At 30.5% G+C, this 25,819-nt stretch overlaps 1 protein-coding gene across 25 annotated transcripts in view; it reads right to left on the bottom strand.

Annotated features, from left to right (window-relative positions):
• Positions 1-25,819, bottom strand: part of LOC145283523 (transcription factor collier-like) — a 581,603-nt gene that overhangs the window by 495,895 nt on the left and 59,889 nt on the right. For 7 of the 25 annotated variants that reach the window (XM_080132372.1, XM_080132385.1, XM_080132364.1 and 4 more), the window contains exon 2: positions 1,921-1,971. The exons of 3 other annotated variants lie outside the window; for them this stretch is intronic. In XM_080132372.1, coding sequence (XP_079988498.1) covers positions 1,921-1,971 — 51 coding nt within the window. Of the gene's footprint in view, positions 1-1,920; positions 1,972-24,861; positions 25,217-25,819 lie in introns of those variants that run through there. 15 more of the 25 variants (XM_080132378.1, XM_080132384.1, XM_080132370.1 and 12 more) reach the window with 10 other exon arrangements.

Here is a 25,819-nt window from a genome sequence, read left to right as displayed (position 1 = left end):
AAGCGTTTCAAAATAATTATGCAAATGGACCACTTCAAATAAATGTCTTTGGATGATTTATCTTTACTATAGAGTATTTCAAAATATTTGGACATATCGATTTATCTAACAATAACCTTTGTTGATAATTATACAGAAGTAATAAATAAAAATCACATTTATTCATTAGATATATACACGTAGATGCGCACACACGAAACGAAACGTCATATCAATAGAACACTTTGCGATATCATCGAAGAATGGAAAATCCCCCTAGTATTACGGAAACAATCACAAAAAATGAATATATATATATATATATATATATATATATATATAAGGTGTACATATCCGGCGGTGCCATATAAAAAAATAAAATAAATTTTTTTTTAAAAACATACTGCCGAACAGAGGGTTTGGTCACATACTATTTAAGATAAACTAAATCTCCTAAGTTGTTTTGATTTATCTGAATGTTGACCAGATTTTGGATTTTTGGAAGCATAAAACAGTCATCATCTATGAAATTCAAACACAGAAATAAAATCTGACAGCTTAAAGGGAAATAACTCATGGATAATATGAAAATCTACTTCCGTTTTTAAATACAGCCGATGTTGATTATAATGATAATTAAAAATAAATTAAATGTGACTTAAATTAAAAATAGATTCAATAATATATATGATATACTATTTATAAATAGAAGGCTGGAAACAATTCTATTACTAATTTCAATAAAAAATTTAGAACTAATTAAAACAGATATTCTTTCATGTAATATGCAAATAAGATAACCTCGTGGATGTTGATTCAATTTTCAATAAATAGTATATATAGAAATCATGCAGGTATAAAATTATTTCAGTATAAAAATCTATTCATGAAAAAGCATTTCCTTTTGTATATATTAATCAAATTGTAAACAAACAAACAAACAGACAGGAATACGACTTATATATATATATATATATATATATTAAATAAGTTTTAGTGTACTGAACTAAGAAAAAACATTTTTTCAAAACTACTCAATACATATGTAGAGGTTTTATATGTCAAATTATACAAACATCAGGAAAGCCCCTACGCAGATTGAGCGACGTTTCGATAATAGTAACAATCTTGTTCGTGTGTCAATAATGAAAAAAATAATGAGCATTACTGAACACCTGGTGAGAATTAACGCCGTCGAAACGTAGATCGATCCACGTAGTGCTTTTTGTAATGTTATATAATCTTAGTGACACAAGCTCTACGCATGTATTGAACACTTTTTTAAAGACAAATGTTTGGAGTTCAGTGCATTTGCACTTATTTAATGTATAAGGTGTCCCAAAAGAAGCTTACCGAGTTAAAATGTGAATTCAAACGAAAGTACCAAATTATCCGCTCCTCGGTGGTGTGATGACTCAGCTTCTTTTGAGAAACCATATATATAAACATAGGTAACATGCATACTAACGAAGGGAAGTTATTAAAACAAACAGGAGGATAAAAACGAAAATCTATTCCAATGCAGTATTAAAAAGCATGAGCAGAGAGTACAATATTGATTGACAACTTTAAAATCAATAATTCAAATTCAATTTCTAATGTTCGATTTTTTTTTGTAACTCAATTATGTTCAAGAATTTTGACGATATTTTTTTTCTTTAATAAAACAACTTATATTTCAATACATTCGCTGTTAGATAAAACGTAGGTCTACATTCGACTTTTACATTTATAAGTCATAAAAAACAGATATTGGATAAAGGGATTTAAATGATAATTTAAACTATTGTTTTTTTTTTGTAAAAAGTTACAAAACAAATTAAAGGGGACAAACAAACAAACATACACACAGACGATAATGTTAATTTTTTTTTTTTTTTTGGTAAGTTTGGCATTCATGTGTTTAATCGGGCTACTAATATCCTCATCAAATGGACTCACCATGTCGCCTGAAGATAATCGGAGAACATGCTGATCGAAACGTTGTGACAACTAAAAAATAACAATAGAAACGAGGATATTAGTCGGAATAAACTCATAAACACCAATTTAATAGCAAACATGGCGAAACAATCATTTCTACATCACGTAAACAAAAAAATTAAATAATTTCTATTTCAGAATTTTCGGGATGGGGAATTCATTATTCTTCTTTAAGCTATTGTCCTTATTAATGTAAACATTTATACAATTTTTGCTCCCACACTAAAATGCCAACCATAAAATTATTAAAATTGCAACTCTTGTTGCAATTTTACAATCGTATTCTTGTTTGGAGTAACCCGGATGTAATCATATTTATTACATCAGTAATGTTTAAAGATGGCAGCTAGGGAAGAACGAGCGTAAAATACTTTGTATATTCTACAAATGATTTTATATTGCTGTTTCCGTTAAATATTAAGAAATTAAGAATCATTTCCATTTAAAATAAGATTAGTATTACTCCCATAAAATGGGGGGGGGGAAGCACGTTTCAAATGTGTGAACAATATATGACTAAGTTATCAATAAAAAAGAATGGTAACCGAATTTGATCTGATGTGGGGTTTATCTAAAGACTAAGCGCGAATTTTCATTCGAAATGATTGCGTATTTAATAATATTTATTAATAATAACATGAGTTAATATTTAATAAAAACAAAAATCATATTTTTAATGCATATGCTGATTTTTTTCTCGTAGTCAAAGAAGATCGCGATCTTTAAACATTTTGTATAAATAAACTTCATTTTTATATTTGGCTTGTTCATCAAGTCTGACTCAAAATACCTAACAGTCATTTTAGTCATTCAATGATATAGTTTGAATGTGTGCAACTAATCCAGAGTCAAACTGTCTACCGATGAGACGATCGCAAATGTGTTCCCGCGATCATTTTAACAAGCGAGGTATTGCAGTTTCGAGAGTTTCAATACCATGAACAGATCATTTGCAAAGTCCACTGCACTCTAAAACTCTTTACTGGTTTAAAGATTAGAATATACGCCGAGTCATGACCAATTAATAATAGTCGTTAAGGAGTTGTGAACAGCCTTGAGTAGACGAAGTTGTATTGTGAGGGATGAAGAGTATTTTGTAACTTATCTTATTTACTGCCGGATAACTTTGGTGGTCGTCTCATAAGTATAACGTGTAACTTCTTGAACCTCCCAGATTTTTATATGTGAAGTCCACAACAACCTCGAGACTAGTATTGAATTGGACCAGTCCATCACAAACTAAATTAGGATATTATCATGGCAGGGTGTTCATAAGACGTAATGACAAGTTGGCACGGCATATCCACGTGCGTTTATTATGAGAACGGCAATAAAGACTTTTCATGATTAAAACTTTGATAATTGGATTGCAGCAAAGGTTGTGAATAGTATTACACATTAAATTCCATTCATTTTTTTTTTCACTATTGAAAGTTAGAACTTTGCACGATGACTAAAAATAAGTCAGAATACACAAATTGAAAAAGAAAGTTATTTTATTTAGAAAGTATAATATTCCTATAAATAGGACACTGGGTACATATGATCTATTTTAGAAATCAAGAAGTCATACATTTAAGTTAAAAGTTACGCATTATGGTAAGGAGCAAAACAGTTCACACAAAGAGTTACATTACACTTTTGGCAATCAGTTGTTTACTGTTGCAAGACTCATAAGTTCATAGATCATTGAACATGTATGTTCCTAGAGAATCTCAAAATAATTTTTCAGAGAGCTCCTACAACTCTCGGAGAGAAGTTGATGAATAAAGTAATCATGCAGTAAGCAGTATTAAAATGTATATTATTTTATAGATTTTCAAAAATAAATTATTTTATGTCTTATTTTTAAGACAGCGAAAACTTATGGCTTGATGATTCTATGGGTGGCATTTTGTTTTTGTTTTTGTTTTTTTTGGGGGGGGGGTCGATGTATTCCAACTAAATTCCAGCAGATGCATTTTCCAGCCTTTTTTTCCTGCTAATTAATCACAGTGATTGTTTTAGTTATATTTTCATGATTGTTGTTTTTATGCTGCAATCAATTTTAAGGTCGAAAGTATACCCTATGAAATTATTATGACATTTATGTATCTATTAAACACTCATGCAGCAAAAGATTTAAATACAGAAATAAATAAATTAGCGTACACAAATAAGCGATAAAGCTCATATATTCGAACTTAGAGACAAAATAGTCGTCTGTAAAAAGGTTCATGTAAAAACCGGAAACTTACTAAAACGAAAGACGAAACCAGCACATTAATAAACAGTGAAACCGAAAAGAAATAAAAATTGAATTTGTTTATCATAGTCTCCTGTAATATATTACAATATTTTATTAATTAAATAAAAGCAAATATAAAATAAATTATTTTTTAAAATTTAAAAAGAGACTAATTTAGTAATAAAATAAATAAAATATTTTTATTTAAAACATTACATTTTCTTTGTTTTTGATTTGGTTTCGTATTTTTATTCAATTTTCGTTTTTACATAAAACTATTTCAGCCGATGATTTTGTCTCTAGGCTGTGACATGTAAACTTGACCCAAATAAGCAATTAGATTTAAAAACGATAAAAAAAGCGTCAACGTAAAAGAACAATGCAACGGAAGACCGGAGAACCCATCGGTTGAATTGCAGAAATTTCACTGTTTAGAAAACAATCATATAAAAATAAACAAATAAAAAAGAGTAAATGTTTTTGTTTACATGCTAAAAGACTTTGCTCTTAAACTGCATCATAACTGATTGTCACTCAAATGAAAAAACAGTTGCACATATATTGGAATTAGTGGTGGGACGATTAATCGGGATCGGAAATATCGAAAAATTTTTTTGGAAAAAAGAAAATATTTGTCTATTTTTCCGATGCCAAACCTGATTATGTAAATTGTTTAGTTTTTAGGTCTGATTTGTTTAAAACTTTTCCATGTATTGTATTAATGATAAAATCTTTATTGATTTTAAACTATTAGTAAAATTAACCCTTTATAACCTGAATTATGATGCAGGTGATTAAAAAAATATTTATTGTTAATTTTAGTTAGTTTAAAGAGCAATGATACTATGGTCGTCATCAAACTGGAAAAAAGTATATTTCAAAAAAAATAAAAATAAAAAAAAATAACTAATACGTACGAGGCATGTTTGGATCGATTCCCATTTTATTCATGTCGTTATATTCATTTATTTATGATTGAACGAATTAATTCACCAGGCCATAAAAGGTTAAAATCTATAGATCAATCCCAAAAGTGTATTTTTACTTTTGTGTCATGTTTTTACGGTAGTTAAAAAAAATACTCTATAGATAAATATATAAAAATAATATAAAAAATTAAAATATTGGAATCGGTAATTGCATCGGAATCAAGGAAATGATTGGTATCGGCCCATCACTAATTCGAATAAATTGTCATGGGTACAACATTTAAGGTAGCTTATAAAAACCGGATCCAACTAGAGGGCGATCCTTGGAAAAAAATTGCCACCCATTAAAAAAAAAAAAATCACAACCTAATTTGCAATAAACCATAATTGATATTACTTGTCCTCCAAGGTTTGTTCATGAATGCCAACAGTCTTTGTTTCCTCGCCGTTCAATGATAAGCACACCTGGACACAACGAGGAAAATCGTCAATAATTATGACATTTTTCTCTTGACACTGTACTTATTTCAGCTGTGATGACCTTCGTTGGTTAGGAAATAATCTGGGGCTTGCCTTGACATACATTATCTTTTATATAACCACAAAGGTAAAAATTTAGTCAAATTCAGTTGAATGTTACGCCCACTGATGAGGCTATAATCAAAGTGTCCCGCACATCATTGGATAGCGATGAAAAAAAGAATGTTAAATGTTCATGACTGAAACCTTGTAGCACAGATTGAAGTTTCGACACTTATGCAAAATAAGTAATATGCTACCATCAGAATTATCCGGGTAGTTTACGTAAAACGCCGGAAAGTTCAGAACGAACATTTTGTAATTGTTTTCCTGCAAACGTTGACTAATTGTTAAAATAAACATTGCAAAATGAAAACGATATTCTTTTTTTTGTGTTACGAAGAAAATATTAATAATTGGACATTTTTTACGAAAATCACGATGAAAAATAAAACTCAAATTAAGAAAAAAAAAAAAAGAAATTCATTGTAAACTTCACCAATAAATATTTATATTTTTGAATAACAATTATTAGCAAACAACAAAAATGTTTTTTACATGTTTTTCTTTGTGTTTTTTTTTTGTTTAAATCAAAACAATTTTTTTGTTTGAAATCATAAACCAATGATAGCAAAGAAATATTAAATGCCGTTAACTGCTGCGTTTTGATTGGCTCATTGTTTCGGCACCTTCGGCGTTTTATGTACACTGTTCGGAAAATTTCGACGAAAACAGTCCTTATTCTTCATGAGTACCAAAGTTTCTTTAGATCAAATATAGGAGTTGTCTTAAATAAGTTTCCGGGATTTTTTTGTATGGACATTTTATTGACAGTGCACACGTTAAACTATTCCTCTTCGAAGTAATCCCTCCTGGCTGCAATGCACTTGTTGCACTGCTCAAACTATTTCTGGAAGGCTTCATGGAAATCCTCTTGTGTAAGCGTGTCAATTACCCCCGTCACAGTCTATTTTACCCCTATTTTCTCATAATAACAGCCTCTAAGGTTTTCCTTGAGCTTAGGGAATAACTAAAAATTACAGTGAGCAAGATCTGGACTATAGGGAGTGTGAGGAACTGTTTTGATGCCTATCTTCGTCAAATATTCTTATCTTCTTTTAGCACCTTTGGAACAAACTTCTCGCAAATTTTCTGCGTCTTCAGTTTCTCACGAATAATTGACATCAAACTGCACTTATTGTCTCTGTAGACACATGGCGGTCCTTATCCATGAAATTCTTTACTTGACCGATCACGTCTGGTGTTCTATCTTCCTTATTCCTTCACCTCTCTTCATTCCTCACGCACTCCCCGCCTTATTTGAATCGCTAATGCCACTCAAAACTAATGCTCAATTAATGGTCCAACAGGAGCTTAAAGCATTTTATACGTTCCTGTGGCATTTTTTCACCTTAAAACAGAATTTTGTTGCATTCTTATAAAGTGCCCTCACGTCTAGATCACATTTTCGAAATTTACCAGCTGTGACAATCAGGCTTTAGTAAGGTGTATTCCAATACCTACTGTAGCTGTTCGTTTGAACCTAAAATCATAAAAATTGGTCAGTCATCTCATAAGATGTATAGCAATAACATACTGATTTTTCAAAACGTCTACACCAATTTTAAATGTTTGTACAAAAAATCTGGAAACTTATTGAAGACACCTCGTTTTTGAATTTAAGATAAGATGGCCGATCCATTAACGAATTTATAAGTGCCATTTTTATAGGGGGGTTGTCACTCTATTCATCAGATGAGTAGGACACGAGTTTAAAGAAATGTCCCCCAGAATATTTTAATGGAAACGTACCTATTTACTTGTCTCCCCATGAGAGTAGTGTTAGAAACAAGTCCAGTTTTAATTCATGGAGGGAATCCCCCCCCCACAGGGGTACTCTGGATTAGGACAAAAAATTAAATGACTCTTTAGAAGGACTTCTCTTTCATTGAAAAAAAGACATAAAAAATCTGAAGAGATACAACAATTTGTTCCTAGCCAAAAATCCAAGAAATGTGATCCACCATAAGTTTAAATCTATGGGCGACTAATATTTCCAGTCGACAACCTTCGTTATGTCGATAAAAGGAATGTTTCAGCGCGTTCCATTAAATTTTATTTGTTCTAATCTTAAAAATCACTTTCGAAAGTTACTCCTCTTTTGACGAATGTGGTTTAGAGACGATATTAAGTAATAATTTGACACAATAAGACCGAAAAGTTTGGGCAGTTACTGTTTCTTTTTAACTGCTGATTTTTTTAGATGAGGTTTGTCAATTCGTATTATTTGGTTTATTCGGACCACGATTCTCATTTTCAGAACTTACCTCCGACCTTCTTCAGTTGTATCTTGTCGAACTCGGAAACCTTTCTGCTGAACTCCCCAATTTCTAACAAAACCCTTTTTTAATCCACAAGAATAAAACACTCTTGTTCCGTCAGCCATAATTAGGTTGAAGCATCAAGTAATTTGTAATTGTATTTTGAATGTTGCCTGCATTGTGGATTGAATCTTTTACCCCCAAATGAGTGTAACTCAACGTACTTTCACCAAGTACTTTATCCATTACGCCACGAGTTTGACAAGATACGCGTGAATAAGGTATTTCTTGAATGATGGGAATTGTTTTTAGTTTATTATAGAAATTTTCTAAACTTTAATGAAATCTAATTTTAATTTGATTTATTCATCACAGGTATAATTTGCATAAAATGCACGGCAAACGGCATGTAACCCTCTTAGTTACTTATATATGCTTAATTCAGAAGTAAAACAAAAATTAAAATAAACTTTAAAAGAAATAGCTGAATAGTCAGCATTTTTTTCCGGAAGTTGAAACCTGACCGGAAGTTGGATTATTTTTGTATTGTTATAGGTTGCTATTTTGTCAGATCTGTGCATGTTTTTGTTTTATTATATTTATCTTGATAAATTCATGCATCGACATAAAATTTGCAGCAAGATTTGATAATAGAACAAACAAATTAAAGTTTAATAATGCAATATAATAAAATAGAAACAAAAAATATATAAACGAATATTGTTCAAAATGTAATTACATTTGAAGACAGAATATATATGTATAAAGTCTGTAATAGAATCAACATTAAATTTGGGCATATAGTAAAAAAAAAATAAAGCTAGTCGTTTTACAATACAAAGAAACCGAAGCAAGGTTTCAGACTGAGTTTTGATATTATATTTAAGATTTATTTTATCGTAGTCTAAATGTCATGACCCACATATATGCAAATGAATATACGACAAGCCTTGTCATGTACTTATGTTTAAAAATATTCTAATAAAAAGTATGAATCATTATCAAATTAATATTAATAAAGAAAGAAGTTTTCATTTAATGAGATCGTAATTTTTATGGCAAGTGCTCGTCTTAGTTTCAATCTATAATCCTTCTTTCCAAACTTTGCCATAAATCGCCCTTCTAGCTACAACCATTACAAACAATATCCCTCACTATCCTTGTCTAAATCTAAAAGCAAATTCCATGAAAAAACTTAGACCTGCCCACCTGTAGAACAGTTCCGCTAGGCCTGCTCAAGCTGACTACAACATGGTCGTCTTCAAGTCCAATGTAAACAAGTTCTTATTGAGCTGCCTCTCAAATAATCAAATTCTACCCAATTTCCACCACTAACGATCACTACGTTGTTATCTCAGCGCCCACATACACGCGTAACCCTTATCCTCGAGTGGTTTTTGGCTATGATAAGTGGCGATTCCCTTGCCAAAAATATTGTTCTCTTAAAGTGGATTAAACTAAAATTTTCAATAATTATTTGAATTAAGGTCTTATACTTTACTTCTTTTAAATCAAATATGTTTATAGTTTTAAGAAAGCTGTGACACATAACATAAAAATCATCGAATAACTTATTATAAACAATGAATATCACCACAAATACTAATACTATTTAACACAAAGTTAAGAGAGGAAGGCGAGAGATATGGTGAGCGAGTGGAAAATATAGCGGAAAGAGACTATTTTCTTATTAAAAGCTTAACTGGTTTTGCAAACTAACTTTTTTATTCAAGCAATCTAACAGAATCGGTCACATGGTCTGGTTTTGGAATGATAATTAATAATGTGTGTGTTTGTATATATATATATATATATATATATATATATATATATATGTGTGTGTGTGTGTGTGTGTGTGTGTGTGGTGTGTGCGTGTGTGTAGGTGTGTAATGTTTACTGTACAGTATTTTTAAATCTGGCTTTAGATATTAATTATCAAGCTTCATTCGAAAATAAATTGGTTAAAAAACAAAATGGACGAAAGAAATAGATATTTTTTAATTTCTCACTTGGGAACACTTAGAAATACATTTTTTAAAAAGCGACCTAATCGTTTTGTAAAGTCTATTATTTATTGAAAATCGGTTCGATTCATTTTGATTTAATTTTTTTTATTGGTAATCAGGCATTGTTTGAATATACACTCGGTCAGGGTTAGCCAGTGCGAACCATTATATATATGTTAAAATCGCCTTGAGAATAGAAACATAGCAAAAAATGAAATGAAATTTCTGACATAAATAGAATATACATGTAAGAAATAGAAAAACAACCCCAGTAATCCACAGAAAGGAAATAAGTAGAACACACACACAAATTAACTGATAAAAAATGTAAGTATAAAAAAATACAAAAAAATAAATGTTGGTAGTTCCATTCCCTTGAATATATATATATATATATATATATATATATAATGTGTGTGTATATATATATATATACACACACATATAATGTGTGTGTGTGTATATATATACATATGTGTGTGTGTGTATATATATATATATACATATAATGTGTGTGTGTATATATATATATACATATGTGTGTGTGTATATATATATATACATATAATGTGTGTGTGTATATATATATATATACATATAATGTGTGTGTGTATATATACATATAATGTGTGTGTGTGTATATATATACATATAATGTGTGTGTGTGTATATATATACATATAATGTGTGTGTATATATATACATATAATGTGTGTGTATATATATATATACATATAATGTGTGTATATATATACATATAATGTGTGTATATATATACATATAATGTGTGTATATATATATACATATAATGTGTGTGTGTATATATATATACATATAATGTGTGTGTGTGTGTGTATATATATATACATATATATATATATATATATATATATATATACACACACACATATATAATGTGTGTATATATATACATATATATACACACACACATTATATGTGTGCATATATATATATGTATATATATATGTATACACACATTATATGTGTGTATATATATATATATACACACACACAAATATCTATATGGGGCGGGTGTGAGTGGGATTAAAGCGAATAAAGTTGGATCCCGAATTGATAAAGGATATTTTTCAATAGAATAAATTCTACGTTGTGGAAAAATATGTAAAATTATTAAATCACGAAAAGCAATGTAAAAGACGTTCTTTTGAAAAAAAAATGGATGAAAAAAAAGAAAAAAAAAAAAAAGAACGTGTCGATGAGAAAAAAGACAAATTTAATCAATAGATATTTTATCAAAAGAAATAAAAAAATACGCTTTATTCATGAATGTTTATCCAATATATGTTATTTATTCAAAATTATGTATTAGTTTTGAATTTTCCAATCTATGCCATATTACTGATCGATAAAGAAAAAAAATCATTAATAAAACATATATATCGATATATACACATGCACACTCAAACATAATACAGGCATATATATTAGTATTATATACACATGTGTATAGAATATACTTTCCCTTGCTAATATGTGTGTGTGTGTATATATATATATATATATATATATATATATAGGCATTGAATTCTTTGAATATTTGCAACGATATCATCAATTCTTATGTATGAAGCGTTTTGTTAGCAAGGGAAAGCTTATATACATACACTGTGTACATGATACTAATATATATTATTGCAAGCCTAACACAATTTAATAGTATAGGTTCCTTAAATAACTGTGCAAACCTTACTGTATTTTTGCATTTCTTACTTTTTCTTTTGATAAAAAGATAGTATCTTCGAAAATTCCTACTATTCAATGAAAGAATATATAACTACTATATTTAATAATATATTAAAGCATGTTTCATGAGAAAGTTTTCTTACCGAAATACTGGACGGTTTTAATGAATGAAGAAACGATTACCAGCTTTCTGTTATTGATTTCCTCAAATACACACAGACATATATAGGAGAATTCAAGCATGAACACGCAACTAATAACAACGTGATTTACTAGTAAGCAAAATCAAGTTTATCTTAAATGTAAAAATAATCGCTAACTTAAAATTTGCGCATAAATGATTTCCTGATGGTATGAACCATGAAGCCCTGTTTAGCTTATTTGCAATATATATTATTTCATGCTACTATTAAAGTATATACTGAAAGCACTATTTTTTATATCACTATATGATATATAAGTGAGAATGTGTGTGTGTGTGGACAACTCTCAACCTATATACTCGATGAATTTTTTATCTACGGTCTTGAAATTTTGTATATAGCATATTCAGACACGTGGAAAAGTTTTTAATTGGTATTCATTCAGAAAAAGGGCTGCTAAGGGATTAAAATTAGCAAATTGCTACGTATGGGTTGTCGGATTTTTTTCTGTTTGTTAACTGTTTCACGACTGCGTAAGCGTGGTTGGGAAAGTTGAGAAACGTGACAACTTGTTTATGTGAAGAATAAGATTTTTTTAAAACACTTTGAAAATGTTATGTCAAGCTGGCTTAATGGTTATTGTACTTGACTCAATGTCTTTAGGTTTTAAGTTTCGATATCAGCTCAAGTTTTTTTTTTTTTACTTGTAAGAAGTCAATTGTTTAGAAAAACATAATACTCGCATGCACTTGTTTCAGTTTCTGTACGAATTAAAATTTACGAACGGTCGGTTTGTTAGTATTACATACAATTATAGTTTGCATATTATAAAATAAAACACACATACATATAAATATAGGTGTACATCTATATAAAGTATCTCCAAAAAATCTCTAATTTAAATAATTCATTTTCTAAGAAATGCATACATTTTTTGCTTCAATAGAAATACTCGTCTGCCGAAAGTAAGTAAAATCATCGACCAGCAATAATGAATAGTTTTCTTTGAACACGGAATGTTAATTGAAAGACAATTATCGATTTGAATTAGAAAATATATTGATCGAATAAAGGCAAACAAACAAACAAAAAACAAACTCGCAGCAAATGAACGGCGTCATCAAACACTAAAGAACATAAGCAAAACGGAATTTCTGAGTACGCATGCGCAACTACGTGCTCGTCCAATACGCATGCGCATACCGACTGAACGGGTTTGAATGGTTTCGTTTAGATGTGTAGAAAAATGTGGCGCGTTTCGGGGAAAAAGCAGAAAAAAATGGCAATTTCTTTTAAAAACAATCTGGATGTATATTTGTGCAAAGCTTCCGTATTGATTTTGTCTGATGTCGGCTATAAATAAATCATTCTGGAAACTTGAAAAATATAAAAAGCAACGATACTATGTTCGTGTATTTATAGTATAATAGCACGGTTATCCGTCGTTGCCCGGAAGCAAAGTCAACATATTCTAGGCAGTTGCTGAAATGGCTTGTTCCTTGTTGGCTGAGATGTGGCTTTCGTCCTATGAAGTTTTAGGTCAACTCTTCCAGGCTTTGCCTTCTTCCTTTGTGAAAGAGGTTAGTTTATTGCTAATCGCCTGGGACGACCATGCCGGGTAATTCCGACTAGGACTGACAGGCATTTTTTGACGGTCATAGTGCTTGTTCTGTAGTGTAATGATTCTTAAAATCCTACGTTCACATTATCCCACCGTGGTAGGGTGATACATAGGAACGAAATAGAAGAGTTTACAAGCATGTGCTAAGGTATTTTAATTATACTTCCTCTTTTATGACTATTAACTCTTTCGCTTTCTCTGAGCACTGAAAAAAAATCAATGACTAAAAACATAACTAGTGTTGGGATATTAATCGGAATCTAAAAAAAAAAAAAAAAAAAAAAAAAAAAAAAAAATGCAAATTTTTTGGATTATCGGAATCGGAAAAAAAATTGTGCATAATTTCCGATGAACAAAATGTATTTTTTTAAAATTTGGTTCCATTTCTTTCATTTTGTTTAAAACATCTTTTCATGTTCTCGCATTGACGACGAAATGATAAATATTTATCGATTTTACATGAGTAAAACTAAAATCTTTAGGTCAAATCCATAAATGTAGTTTTATGTTTGCGAAATATATTACATTTTAATTACATATAATACATATTACATTTTTTTGCGATAATCCAGAGCACAAAAACAGCTATATTTAAAAATATAAAAGAGAATCGGAATCGGTAAGAGTATTGGAATCAGAAATTTAGTACAGAATCCGTAATAATATTCGAATCGTCCCATCACTAATAACATTAAAAAAATGCTCTACTCTCGAAACTCTCGCCGCTTCTGTTGTCGATGACCACTTTCGAAAAGAAATATTAAGGAAAAAAAAAGAAAAAAAAAAGGAAGACTACATTTTGAATTTAGGAAAAGTTTAAACCATGGTTACAGAGTCGAAATCGGAGTCTTCAAAGGAGTCGGAGTCTGACTCCGAAAAGTCAGAGGATTCAAAGACGTTTAATTTTTTTTTTAATCTTCGTGGAATCAATAAAAAGTCTAAATATCTGAAAACTTGAAAATAGGGAATTCGATTCGGAATCTTTGGACACGGAGGAGTTTGAATGTGTTTATCCAGAATTCCACCATATATATAAAAAAAAAACAAAAAACAAAAAACAAAACAAAACAAAAAAAACTGCATGAAGCACGCACTAGAAACGAAAAGAAACTATCGTAGACCAAAAATCACGTAAATTAATCAACTAAATTTTCCGGCTAAACGACGCCATTTTGTAAACAAATGATATAACTAAAAAATTACAACTTACGAGATTTTAAAAATCTCAGTTTCACACAAAGACATTGGAAAAACTCAAATTCACTTAAAAAAATGAGTTATTCGTAAAACGTTCCAGCCGATTCAACTTCCCGACCTTCTTCGGGTTGTATCTTTTCGAACCCGGGACTCTTTCTCTCCGTACAAATTTTATATATTTCTGAACATTTAGAAAAGAATTTATGACATAATAAATGAAATACTAGGTTCCAATTGCAAGCGACACTCTTTTGGAAGTTGAAAGTTTAATCTTTAAGTATGGACGTTACTCTAAATACAATTGCGAATTACTTCTGCTGTCCGGTCATCATTAACTGAATGAAAGCATGTTACTCCCGTAGATTTATGGCGTGGTGTACGTTCGTGTCAAGTTATTAATTTAAAATAAACATAGCCCTGTTACTTTTAGGGATTTAAAACGATATTCAATGGTCGAAAATATTTTGAGTAAACAGGTTTATCTGATTACTTGCGCTTGGAACTGAAGAGAGCAAATCAAAACGAAGATGAGAAAGAGAGTAGCTATTTGAGACATTTGCTTTTCAGCGTTCGTTCGAATCGCTTTACTGATTAAATAAAGGCGTTCCGTTCCAAATTCTGTGCAGATTAGACAAGGTGTACCTGATGAAGGTCGGAGGTCACATAGGCCAATATGTTTGTACGAATAACATTCAAGAGAATAATAGTCCGAATAATCCAAATGATACGACCCAAATCACATCGAAATAAACGTCTATCGATCTTATGCAGAATTGTTTTTTTTGTTTTTTAATCATTTATTTGTCTCGATACGGATTAGAGAGTTTTATACAAGTCTAAAAGGAAGACCATTTTTTTTTCAGACCGACGTATTATTTGTTTGCGTAGAGGTTTTCACGGAGTCAGAAGAAACAATATTTGTTAGGGGAATCAATTCGAACAGGCGGACCGTGTTTGGGCGTTGCGATCGATAAACCAGAGGTCGGTTTTGATACGTTGTGTATGTGTGGAGTCGGCGGTAGGGGTAGTCGGAGACAGGAGGATACTCACAATCACCCCCTCCCCGAAACCTCTAACTATGCCAACGAGTGTGATGGTGGGTTAGGAGAGATTTCGATATATAGGTAAGTATTGCGGAGGGTCGGTGGAGAAGACCGGAAGTTGAGTGGAAGCAATCACTTGTTTGACATTTTCCCAAATAAATTAAATTATTCATATGCTTCATGTATTTATCCACACGCTTATAACGTTTCGGCCGCTGTACTTTCTTTCTCTTAATATTTTACGTTCCGTTTTTTCTCTTTTTAACACATCTACTTACGTGTGACTTTTGCTTATTGGTTTGAAACTAAATATATTCCATTGATACTGCTAGGTTAGTATTATAAGAATAGGCAATACGTATTATTTGGCTTCTTAGGACTACTGTTCGCATCTTGAGTGTTATTTTCACAACGTTTCAGTTGATGTAACCTCCGACCTTCAGATGTATCTAGTCGAACTTGGGGATGTTTTTGTCGAACTCGGGAATCTGGAAAGAATTTCTAACGGAACGTTTTGTTTACTTCACTAGGAGTAGCATGCCCTTGTTCTGTCAGCCATGACTGGATAGAAGTAATTAATTCGCTATTATATTTTTCGGTCGCCAACATCAGTCATGGCTGACGGAACCAGAGCATGCTACCTTAGTGAATGAAATAAAGGGTTCTGTTTAAAATTCCATCTTGATTCCCGAGTTCGACAGAAACATTCCTGAGTTCGACAAGATACACCTGAAAAAGGTCGGGGGGTTACATCAATCGAAACGACATGAAAATTGCACTCAAGATGAGAACAGTAGTCCGAAGAATCCAACTAATACGAATAACCAAAAATATTTTCGATATTTTTTTATTAAGAAGTTACAATTTATCATGGTAAAAAACACTAGAAAATAAGTATTAATGAGGTTGTCGGTCGCATGATGAAGAGTATACCGAGAGGATTGAAAACTATGGAGGAAATAAGTAACGTTTGGTAATTTAAAGATGTGTTTTCTGACAAGTATTTACTGACATGGGATACCAGTTGTCAAGTGGCAATTTTTTTGGAAAGAAACTCTGTTCATGGGAATTTTATTTGGTTTTAGGTACACAGAGAAAATAAGGATGTTTTGTGCAATGATGGTGGCAATATATAGTTCTTGTTAATTGTTTTTATGGGATTGGAGTTCAGTCGAGTATTTTCCATGAGAAAATAATCGAGTATAAAGAGACTAGCAATACTCCTTTCTTTTTACATAAGCTATAGAGATCTTATAGACACAAATTGAAATTAAAACAGCTCAACTAAAAAAAAAAAAATCAATAACATCTGTCGATTATATACACAAAGTTGAACGAGCGCAAGAAAATGTTTTTTTTTTATGAAATAATTAAAATGTGACCTTCGGTCAAAAAATCATTTTTATAAAATGAACGGCTTTCTAAAATGATAAAAGTTCATAGAACCATATTCGATAGTAAAAGTTTTCTTTTCTTTATATATATTAGTGATGGGACGATTAAAATATTTTACCAGATTCCGATACAACCTCCGATTCCGATTCTTTTTAAATCTCTAAATATTGAATTATAAATTTTTTTTTTTTACTGATTACCGTAAAAACACATGTTAAATATTTTATTAAACGTAAAAAAAAAAAAAAGAAAAAAAAAACTCTTGTGGAGAGTGATCTATAGATTTTAGTTTTACTGGTAATTTACAAATCAATAAATATCGATTATTTGATTATTACTACCAACAGTGGAAGATTTTGTTTTAAAACTAAATCAAATAGAAAATAGATAATTAAATGAAATCGATTTTGACATCGGAAAATGCGCACACATTTTTTCCAATTCCGACACCCCCTAAAATTCCGATTTTTCCGATTCCCGATTAATCGTCCCAACACTAATATATAATTATTTCTTGTGTCTAAACAAAATATTACAAAGATATATACTATTTTATGTATCAATTTTCAGTATTTACTTCAATAATTCTCAATATATGAGTAGAGCTAGTTAGTAATTTATGAAAATATATGGCAATTAAGCTACACAAAATTTTAGCGTATTTCATCCCTTGCAGAAATTTTAGCGTGACACTTTCCTACGGGGATGAAACATGGAAGATTCTGTGTAGCTCAACTGCCATATACTTTCATGGCGTAATAATATATCTCCGACAATGAAATCGTTAGTAAATGAAAGCTGTTGAACATTCATGACAGAAACATGGTGGGCAAGTCAGGCATAAGGTGGAGTTTATTTTTACGATATATGGTTGGATTGTAGAAAGAATTATATTTTTTAACGATTCTCCAGGTGGCATTTCGTGAGGGAATCACACTAAATCAATTTACAACATATCAAATGTTTGCGTGCGGAAAAAAAAAAACATGTTTGCTAGTGTGTTTAATTAAGCTGAAAACATTCGGAGTAATTGAAACTTAAAACTAATTAAAATAGTTGCAATAAACAATCCAATATATATATATATATATATATATATATATATATATATATATATATATATATATATAAGCGACACACACAAACACGCAAGATTCTGCGTTAATTATTGTAGTTTTTAAATTGTTGTTGGATGTCTACACAAAAAAGGATACAAAAACAGACGGCAGCAGATGCAATGTAAACTGGAAGATTCAAAACTCAATAATTCATCTCAACGTTTCGCCTATAAGTTGTGAGGACTTTATCAAGAGGGAAATTGGGGAAAAAGTAGAAAATACAAGATCTAGATGGATACTTGTATTTTAAAATCGCACATTTTCCATCATTTTTCTATTCTGTCTTTTTTAATTTCTTTTTTATTAATTCGCCGACAAAGATTTACCGATTTAAAGTTTTAAAACATCGATATGTTTTAGAACTTTAATGTCCTAAGTAAACGTTAATGCGCTTAAAGAAATACGACAAGTGGATAAAATTTTGTTACTATTTTTCCGGACGTAAATTGATGACGTATATTGAAGTGAGTAAAATAAATAAATAAATAAATAAATAAATAAATAAATTGAAAAATTAGAACTTAGCAGGCGTAAATAGACTAAGCGTGTATTTCTTACGCATGCGCAAATATACGTTTATACGTTTAACTTCGTTTATTGTTCAAGTTTTGATAGCTCAAATGGTAACGAATGACGCTGGCGGGCTACATGGTTTGGTTTCGCTTCTAGCTGATGACACCAAAGTCATTTTTTGTTTTTACTTTTGAAATCACTTCTATATATTGGGCACAATATAATAATCAATAGAAAATTTGCTCTATAATAATAAATACAAAATCTGCATAAATTAAAATCTCATCTTTAAGTATTTTTCGCGGCTGCGCAACGTCGGGTGGTTTACAAGTCATTATTCTTACCAACAATCACATGGAAAAAAAAAGCTATCGATCAAATAGAGAAGTGGTTTGTAGTATGTTTTTTTACGGCGTATCAACCCTTTTCGGGTAATTTAATGTCGAATCCACAATTTTTTTGGGGAAAAAGATTATATACTTTAAGTTTTTTTTTCTTTTTTACTTTACAAATATTTAGTTATGGCACTTAGTCTAGTAGTTTAGTTTTACGGCATATCAACCCTTTTTAGGTTTAATAAGATTAGTTAAAAAGAAAAAATGCTTCAAGTTCTTTTTAACTTCAAATATTTATTTATCGAGTGTAGTTAATGTTTTTCTTTTGGAGTTTATTTTGTTTTTTGCTTTGCAGAACATGATTGAGTTTTACAAATCGAAAAAAAAACCAATGGCATCAATGTTTGGCGTATTGAAGTAAGAAAGCCGATATCCGCTGAGAGCCTGATCTGGTAGCACCAGACATCTCATTACGAAATAGATGTAGGGTTTTAGAAAAGTTTAAAAGAAAGGACATTATTTTTTCAGACCGGCGTATTATTGTTTATTTGCATAGATGTTTTCACGGACTGCGAAAAAGTAATATTTGTTATACGAAACTAATTAAAACAATTTATTTTGCTCCTCCTCCTCCTCTTATGTAGCGTATAAAAATTAATATTTCATATGAACATTTTTATGTCATTGTAAACGTTTTATTTTTACATGGTAGCCACCACTTATCATGGCCCGGAAGCCACTCGGGGATTAAGGATATTGCGTTTACAGTAATCAATGGGATAATATCGCTGTAATCGTTAGTAATGGAGATTTGATAAAGTGTCTTACTTAAGGGGACGGTTTATCAGGAATTTGTCTATTTTGGACCTAAAGACATCCAAGGTGTAGTCAGATGGGAAACAGGCAAGCAGAACAGAGTTCCACAGGCGTACACTTCTAAGAAACTTTGTTCATGGAATCTACGTTTTAATTTAGGCAAAGATAAAGAGTGAGGAAAATTATTGGCAGTGGTTTCAGCTAGACGGGCGTTTTTCGTGAAAGATTGGTGAGGGAAAACCAGAGAACCTTCTTTTGGGGGGGGGGGTGAAGGGAGCCATTTTATTACGTTACGAACATTACTATTTTTTTTAACGAAGGAGGTAACCACATTAAGGCCCGGAGGACACTCGAGGATAAGGATAATTTAGTCATTGGGCTAACAGCATAATAATCGCTAGTAGTGGAAATTTGGTTGTGGCTAAAAAATGGTCAATGGCAACTTGAAATATGAAATTTTAAACACAAATACGTCATAAACAAGTAGGTAAGTTTAAAGAAATTAATTTTCACTCATTTCAAATGATATTTTCGTTAAAATAATGTCAGTAATGGTAACGATGAAAGTAGAAATTGCTACTTATTTTGTGAATTTATAAAAATAAACTCGAATGTAACAATTGCACAGTAAATGTATGTTATCTTTGTGCGCTAATATTTGTTAAAAAAGAGTTATAGTCAGCTAACGTCCTCCCTAATTTTCCGCGTGGCTCCTACCGGAACCGGTGAAGAGGCAAAATAGTTACTTTGCTATGTTCTCTCTCATCTATATTTCTGTGCATGTAGTCTTTTTAAATCATGTTTTAGTGAAAACAGCTTTTTCCCATTTTTTTTTATCAAGCATTATTTTTTTTTCTATTTTATTAAGAATTATTTAATTATTTTTTTTTCTATTTTATTAAGAATTATTGAAACCAGTTTTGCAATCATTATTAACAATTATAGAAAAAGCATTTTCAATCTTTTTCCTTAAGAATTATTTAAAAACATGAAAATTCAAATAAAAATATTTTAAAATTTTGTTATTAAAAGTACAATACTAATTGTGTTATTTTATCTTTATGATATTTTACTTTTCATTAATTTTTTTCTTATACTTTATTTCAATAAAGCACTTCAAAATGCAAATACTAAATAACAAAAAAGCCTTTTGTTTTGATTCTTCACCGGTTCCAGTAACAACCATGCAGAATATTAGGGAAGACGTTAGCTGACTATAACTCCTCCAAAACAACATGAAACTGTTTGATTCGTTTCTATTCTATGTTTATCATATTTTAAAGTTTTTGTAATAATTTTTTTATAGGGGAAAACTTTCGAAAACTCATGCAGTGGAATAGAAACGAAAAAGAGTAGAAAACAAATAAAAAGACAAAAGTGAAAAAGAAACTAAAAAAAAATATCTGAGAGAAATGAAAGAAATAAAAAAAAGACAAAGAAAACTACGTCGTACCCCCCCCAAAAAAAAAACATCATAAAAAAACAAAAAACAAAAAGAAAAACAAAAAAAAAAACAAATGCCAATTCTTTAAAAAATCTAAAAGAAAAAGATTTAAAATTAAATGTTTTCATTTTGTTTATTAAAAAGAAAGACAAAGTTTAAAAATTAAAAAAGGGATGAAAACGTGAAGATCATTCGATGTTTATTTAATGTATAATTTAAACAATTTGTGAGTTTTGTATAACGCGTTTAAATAGATGCTTTTCCGTTAATAAAATATATTGAATCATTAATTAAACATTTGGTTTGTTTGTTTTCTTCTTTTTTTTTGCTTTTCCTTTTACCCAGAATATATTTCTACGTGGCTCTACTAATTAAGACTAACAACTAAGGATGATGAGGGTTACAGCAATGGATACATAAAGAATATTACGAGAGGATGTAAAATGATAACAAGAAAAAAAAAGAAGAAATTGATTAGTTGTGAGGACAATTTCTGTCAAGAATTTGTACAAACAATTTTTTTATTTCTTGTTTTTTTTTTAATGATTATTTTATCAAAATATTAAAATTCTCGTTTTTCTTTAGATTCTAAAACTAAAAATAAACCATTAGATTTGATCGGATATATACTCTTAAAAGATGTTACGCTGAAGCAAAAGTTCTCAAACTTTTTCCACGGGGTGTGCGGGAAATATGGATATCTAGCTTTCAAACTTTTTGAAATATATTAGTCATCCACAGACAAACTAGTTCGCTGTATCACAGACTTTAAGTTCAGCTAGACTAGCATTTACGTCACGCCAGGATCAAAACCCGACCACTTTGGTGACAGTCGACGCTTCTTATCTTTACACTATTTGTCTGCTGCTAAGATTATATTAGAAATTATATATACATACATTCATTATATATATAGTAAGAGAGGAGAAAATAAAGAAATAAAAACGTAATATTTATTTATTACAGAAGATCAGCATAGCGATACCACCGGTTTCAAATCTAAACAAAAAAGACAAATTATAGGTCCCCTTTGTTTTGATTTGAAACCCCAAGAGAGTCTGATAAATGGGACTAATTATTGGTTTCCCTTGTTTTTGGATTTGAAACTGAGGGTACTGATTGTAGTTCTGTTATTACATATTTTTATTTTTTTTAGAATCCTCTGAGATGAGGCTTCATAATTTGTGTATTCATTTTTTTTTTTTTTTTTGCGGGGGAAGTGACTTATCACATTCATAGTTGTTTATCCATGTTTCGGCTAATGCATCCTCTGGCCTTCTTCACATCTACGGTAGAAACGTGGTGAAACAATAACTATAGAGATGAGGACAACAGTCCGAAAAAAAAAATGAATACATAATTCTGGTATGTAATATATATATATTAGTCACTTTATTTGTCTTTGAAATTATCTTTTTTTTGTGGTGTTACGAGTCAATAAACTAGATTTACAGAAGAAAATATCAAAAATAGCAAATTGTATATCAAATAAATAATTGAAAGATGTTTAGTTTTTGTGCAATTATTAATTAAATAATTATGTCGATCATTTTTAAATTGTTAAGACAAAATATTTAATCATTAGCAATACTTTATTATTGTTCATTCAAATCGAAGTATGATTTTATCCAATCACGTTCGTATAGATATAACAAATTCATTTATCAATATTCTATCAGGTAATCATAACCCGAAGAAAATATTACACCAAAAAAATATTACGCCAAGAAAATATTACGACCAAGTAATTATAAAAATCAAATAATTATTACACTAAATAATTTGGAAACAAATAATGCAAAAAACAATGTAGTTATATAATTTGTACTGAAATTAGAATACATAAATAAAAACTATTAAAAAACTGAAATATTTTAAGCTATAATTTCAGTTTATATATTAGGCAATATATTAATATTATATCTGTTCAGAAAGATATTTATAAAATTATGTTGGAAGCTAGCATTTTAATATGGATATGGATATTAAGGGGAGGGGAAGATAATAATAATAATAATAATAATAATAATAATAATAATAATAATAATAATAATAATAATTATAAGAAGAAGAACTGAAATATATAGGAGAAATTTTCGAGCGCGAAGACTTACCTACATAACCAGGTAACGGTGGTTAACCAAAGGTAAGTTGAACAAAATGTGTAGAGTCACGAAGAATGGAAAGACTGAAGAAAGAGCGCAATGCAGACCTCCATAGGAAGGGTATGAAGACTAGTGATATCGCTTGGGGTGTTATCAGCGATAAAAATCGATGGTAAATGGCTGTGTCGATAAGGCAAAGTGATTTACATCGATTATCTAAAGAACGCTAGTTGTTTTTGCCAACGAGTAAATAATAATAATAATAACAATAATAATAACAATAACAATAAATAATAATAATAATAAATAGCCAACTACATGGAAACTGCAACAGAATTAAAACAAAAAGATGAGTAACAGCAGTACAGCACATGAAACCAAGGGAACTAAAACTATAAGGACTCTTATAAAATTACCTCCTCCCCGTAAAAAAGAGGCATCAGCCTCGTTTGATACAACACAAAAGAGCTGAAATAAGAATGAAAGGATCGATAAGGGAAAGCACTAAACAGACCTCCACAAGAAGTGAGCAAAAATTACTCTGACTTTCGTGAGAGACTTATTGCCACCCAAATCTCAGAGAAACTTAATGGTGGTTGCCAGAGAGAAATCAATGGTAACGGTTGTTAAGATAATGCAAAGATTATCAATTGAGGTGAAGAATACTGGAAAATCTGGAGAAACTTCTCACACAGACTCCCGAGAACACTTATCAGTGATGACTCATAATAACCTGTATTAGAACACAGAGAGAGTGCAAATAAAAAGTTTCAACAGTGTTCGTCGGTCTTCATCAGGAAATATTATCCATTAACGTATTTGCTTCTTTAAGAAAATAAAATGTCCGGTTCTTGACGAGACGCGCACCAATCTTACTGGACACACAGTACTAAATTAAATTTATAAACAAAACCACATCAGACATCTTCCAGTGTAGCCGAAAAAAAAAACAAAAGTCATATATATATATATATATATATATATTAGTAAATAAATTTTCTCAAATGCAAATGTTCTACATACCTAGAAAAGGTTTTGTGTTTTAACTCATGTTAAAGCGTTTATTTACAGTAAAACACAGGTAGGACCGAAGCTTAAGTTACAACAGTTAAGTTTCGATTTTTTAGCGTTATCGAGACTCCTTAGACAATCAACTGGAGAGTCTCGATAATAGCTCAAAATCGAAAATTACATAAAATTCTGGTAGAATATTACATTTACGCACGATTGGTGGCAGTTATTGACTCAGTTTTAGAAACTTTATCCAGATAGGTAGAAGGGTAATTTATACTGCCTTTGGTAACATTTATTTGCTATATACACATTTTTTTTGTTCTGTACTGGAAAATGCCCAAAATGTCATAACTTATAAGACAATATATGTGATGTCAACAAGAGAGAGAGAGAGAGAGAGAGAGAGAGAGAGAGAGTCCGAGTCCCACCTGTATAACATCTCCATTAAATTGATGAATGTTTTCTGTTGTTTTTTTTCTGCCCGTAAAAAAGAAGGCTCTACTACAACTCGTGTTCGGTTTGGGAGGTGTACATTTCAATTGAAATATATCTGATTGGCTAACCTGTTCTCCTGTTGGCATCTCATGATGGCTGCAGAGTTGTCGGTGGTACTCAACTTGAAAACATACTCGTCGTGCACCTGTAAGTCTGTCCGCACTACTTGCCTTTAAAAACACTCCGGTACCCTTTCAGAGTGACGGACATCCACTGCGACGACGGCGACGAGGCCGCCTTGCGTTCGTTGGAGGCGGCAACGGCTTTTACAGTAGTTGCTGCGCCACCAAGCAGGAGCAGCAAAGGCGGATATATATTTAGTAGGACTAAATTATTAGTAGCAGTTGCAATAGTTGTTGGACACATCGTATATGAGAAATGGGGGGGGGGGGGGAAACAAACAAACAAAAAAAAACAAAGACAAAAAATGTATTAATACGTATAAATTTCAAAATATAAAAATGGGGTAACTATATACACACACAAATATATATTCTCACACACATATATATACACACACCCATATGTATATATATATATATACACACACACATGTATATATATACACATGTATATATATATACACACATGTATATATATATACACACATGTATATATATACACACATATGTATATATATACACACATATGTATATATACACACACATATATATATACACACACACATATATATACACACACACATATATACACACACATATATATATACACACACATATATATACACACACATATATATACACACACATATATATACACACACATATATATACACACACATATATATATACACACATATATATATACATACACACATATATGCACACACACATATATGCACACACACATATATACACACATGTATATATA

This window comes from Euprymna scolopes, chromosome 8 (genome assembly GCF_053919585.1).
Source record: "Euprymna scolopes isolate OS-2025 chromosome 8, ASM5391958v1, whole genome shotgun sequence".
Taxonomy (NCBI): domain Eukaryota; kingdom Metazoa; phylum Mollusca; class Cephalopoda; order Sepiida; family Sepiolidae; genus Euprymna; species Euprymna scolopes.
Note: the sequence above shows the minus strand (reverse complement) of the source record. Positions and strands in the feature narration are given on the sequence as shown.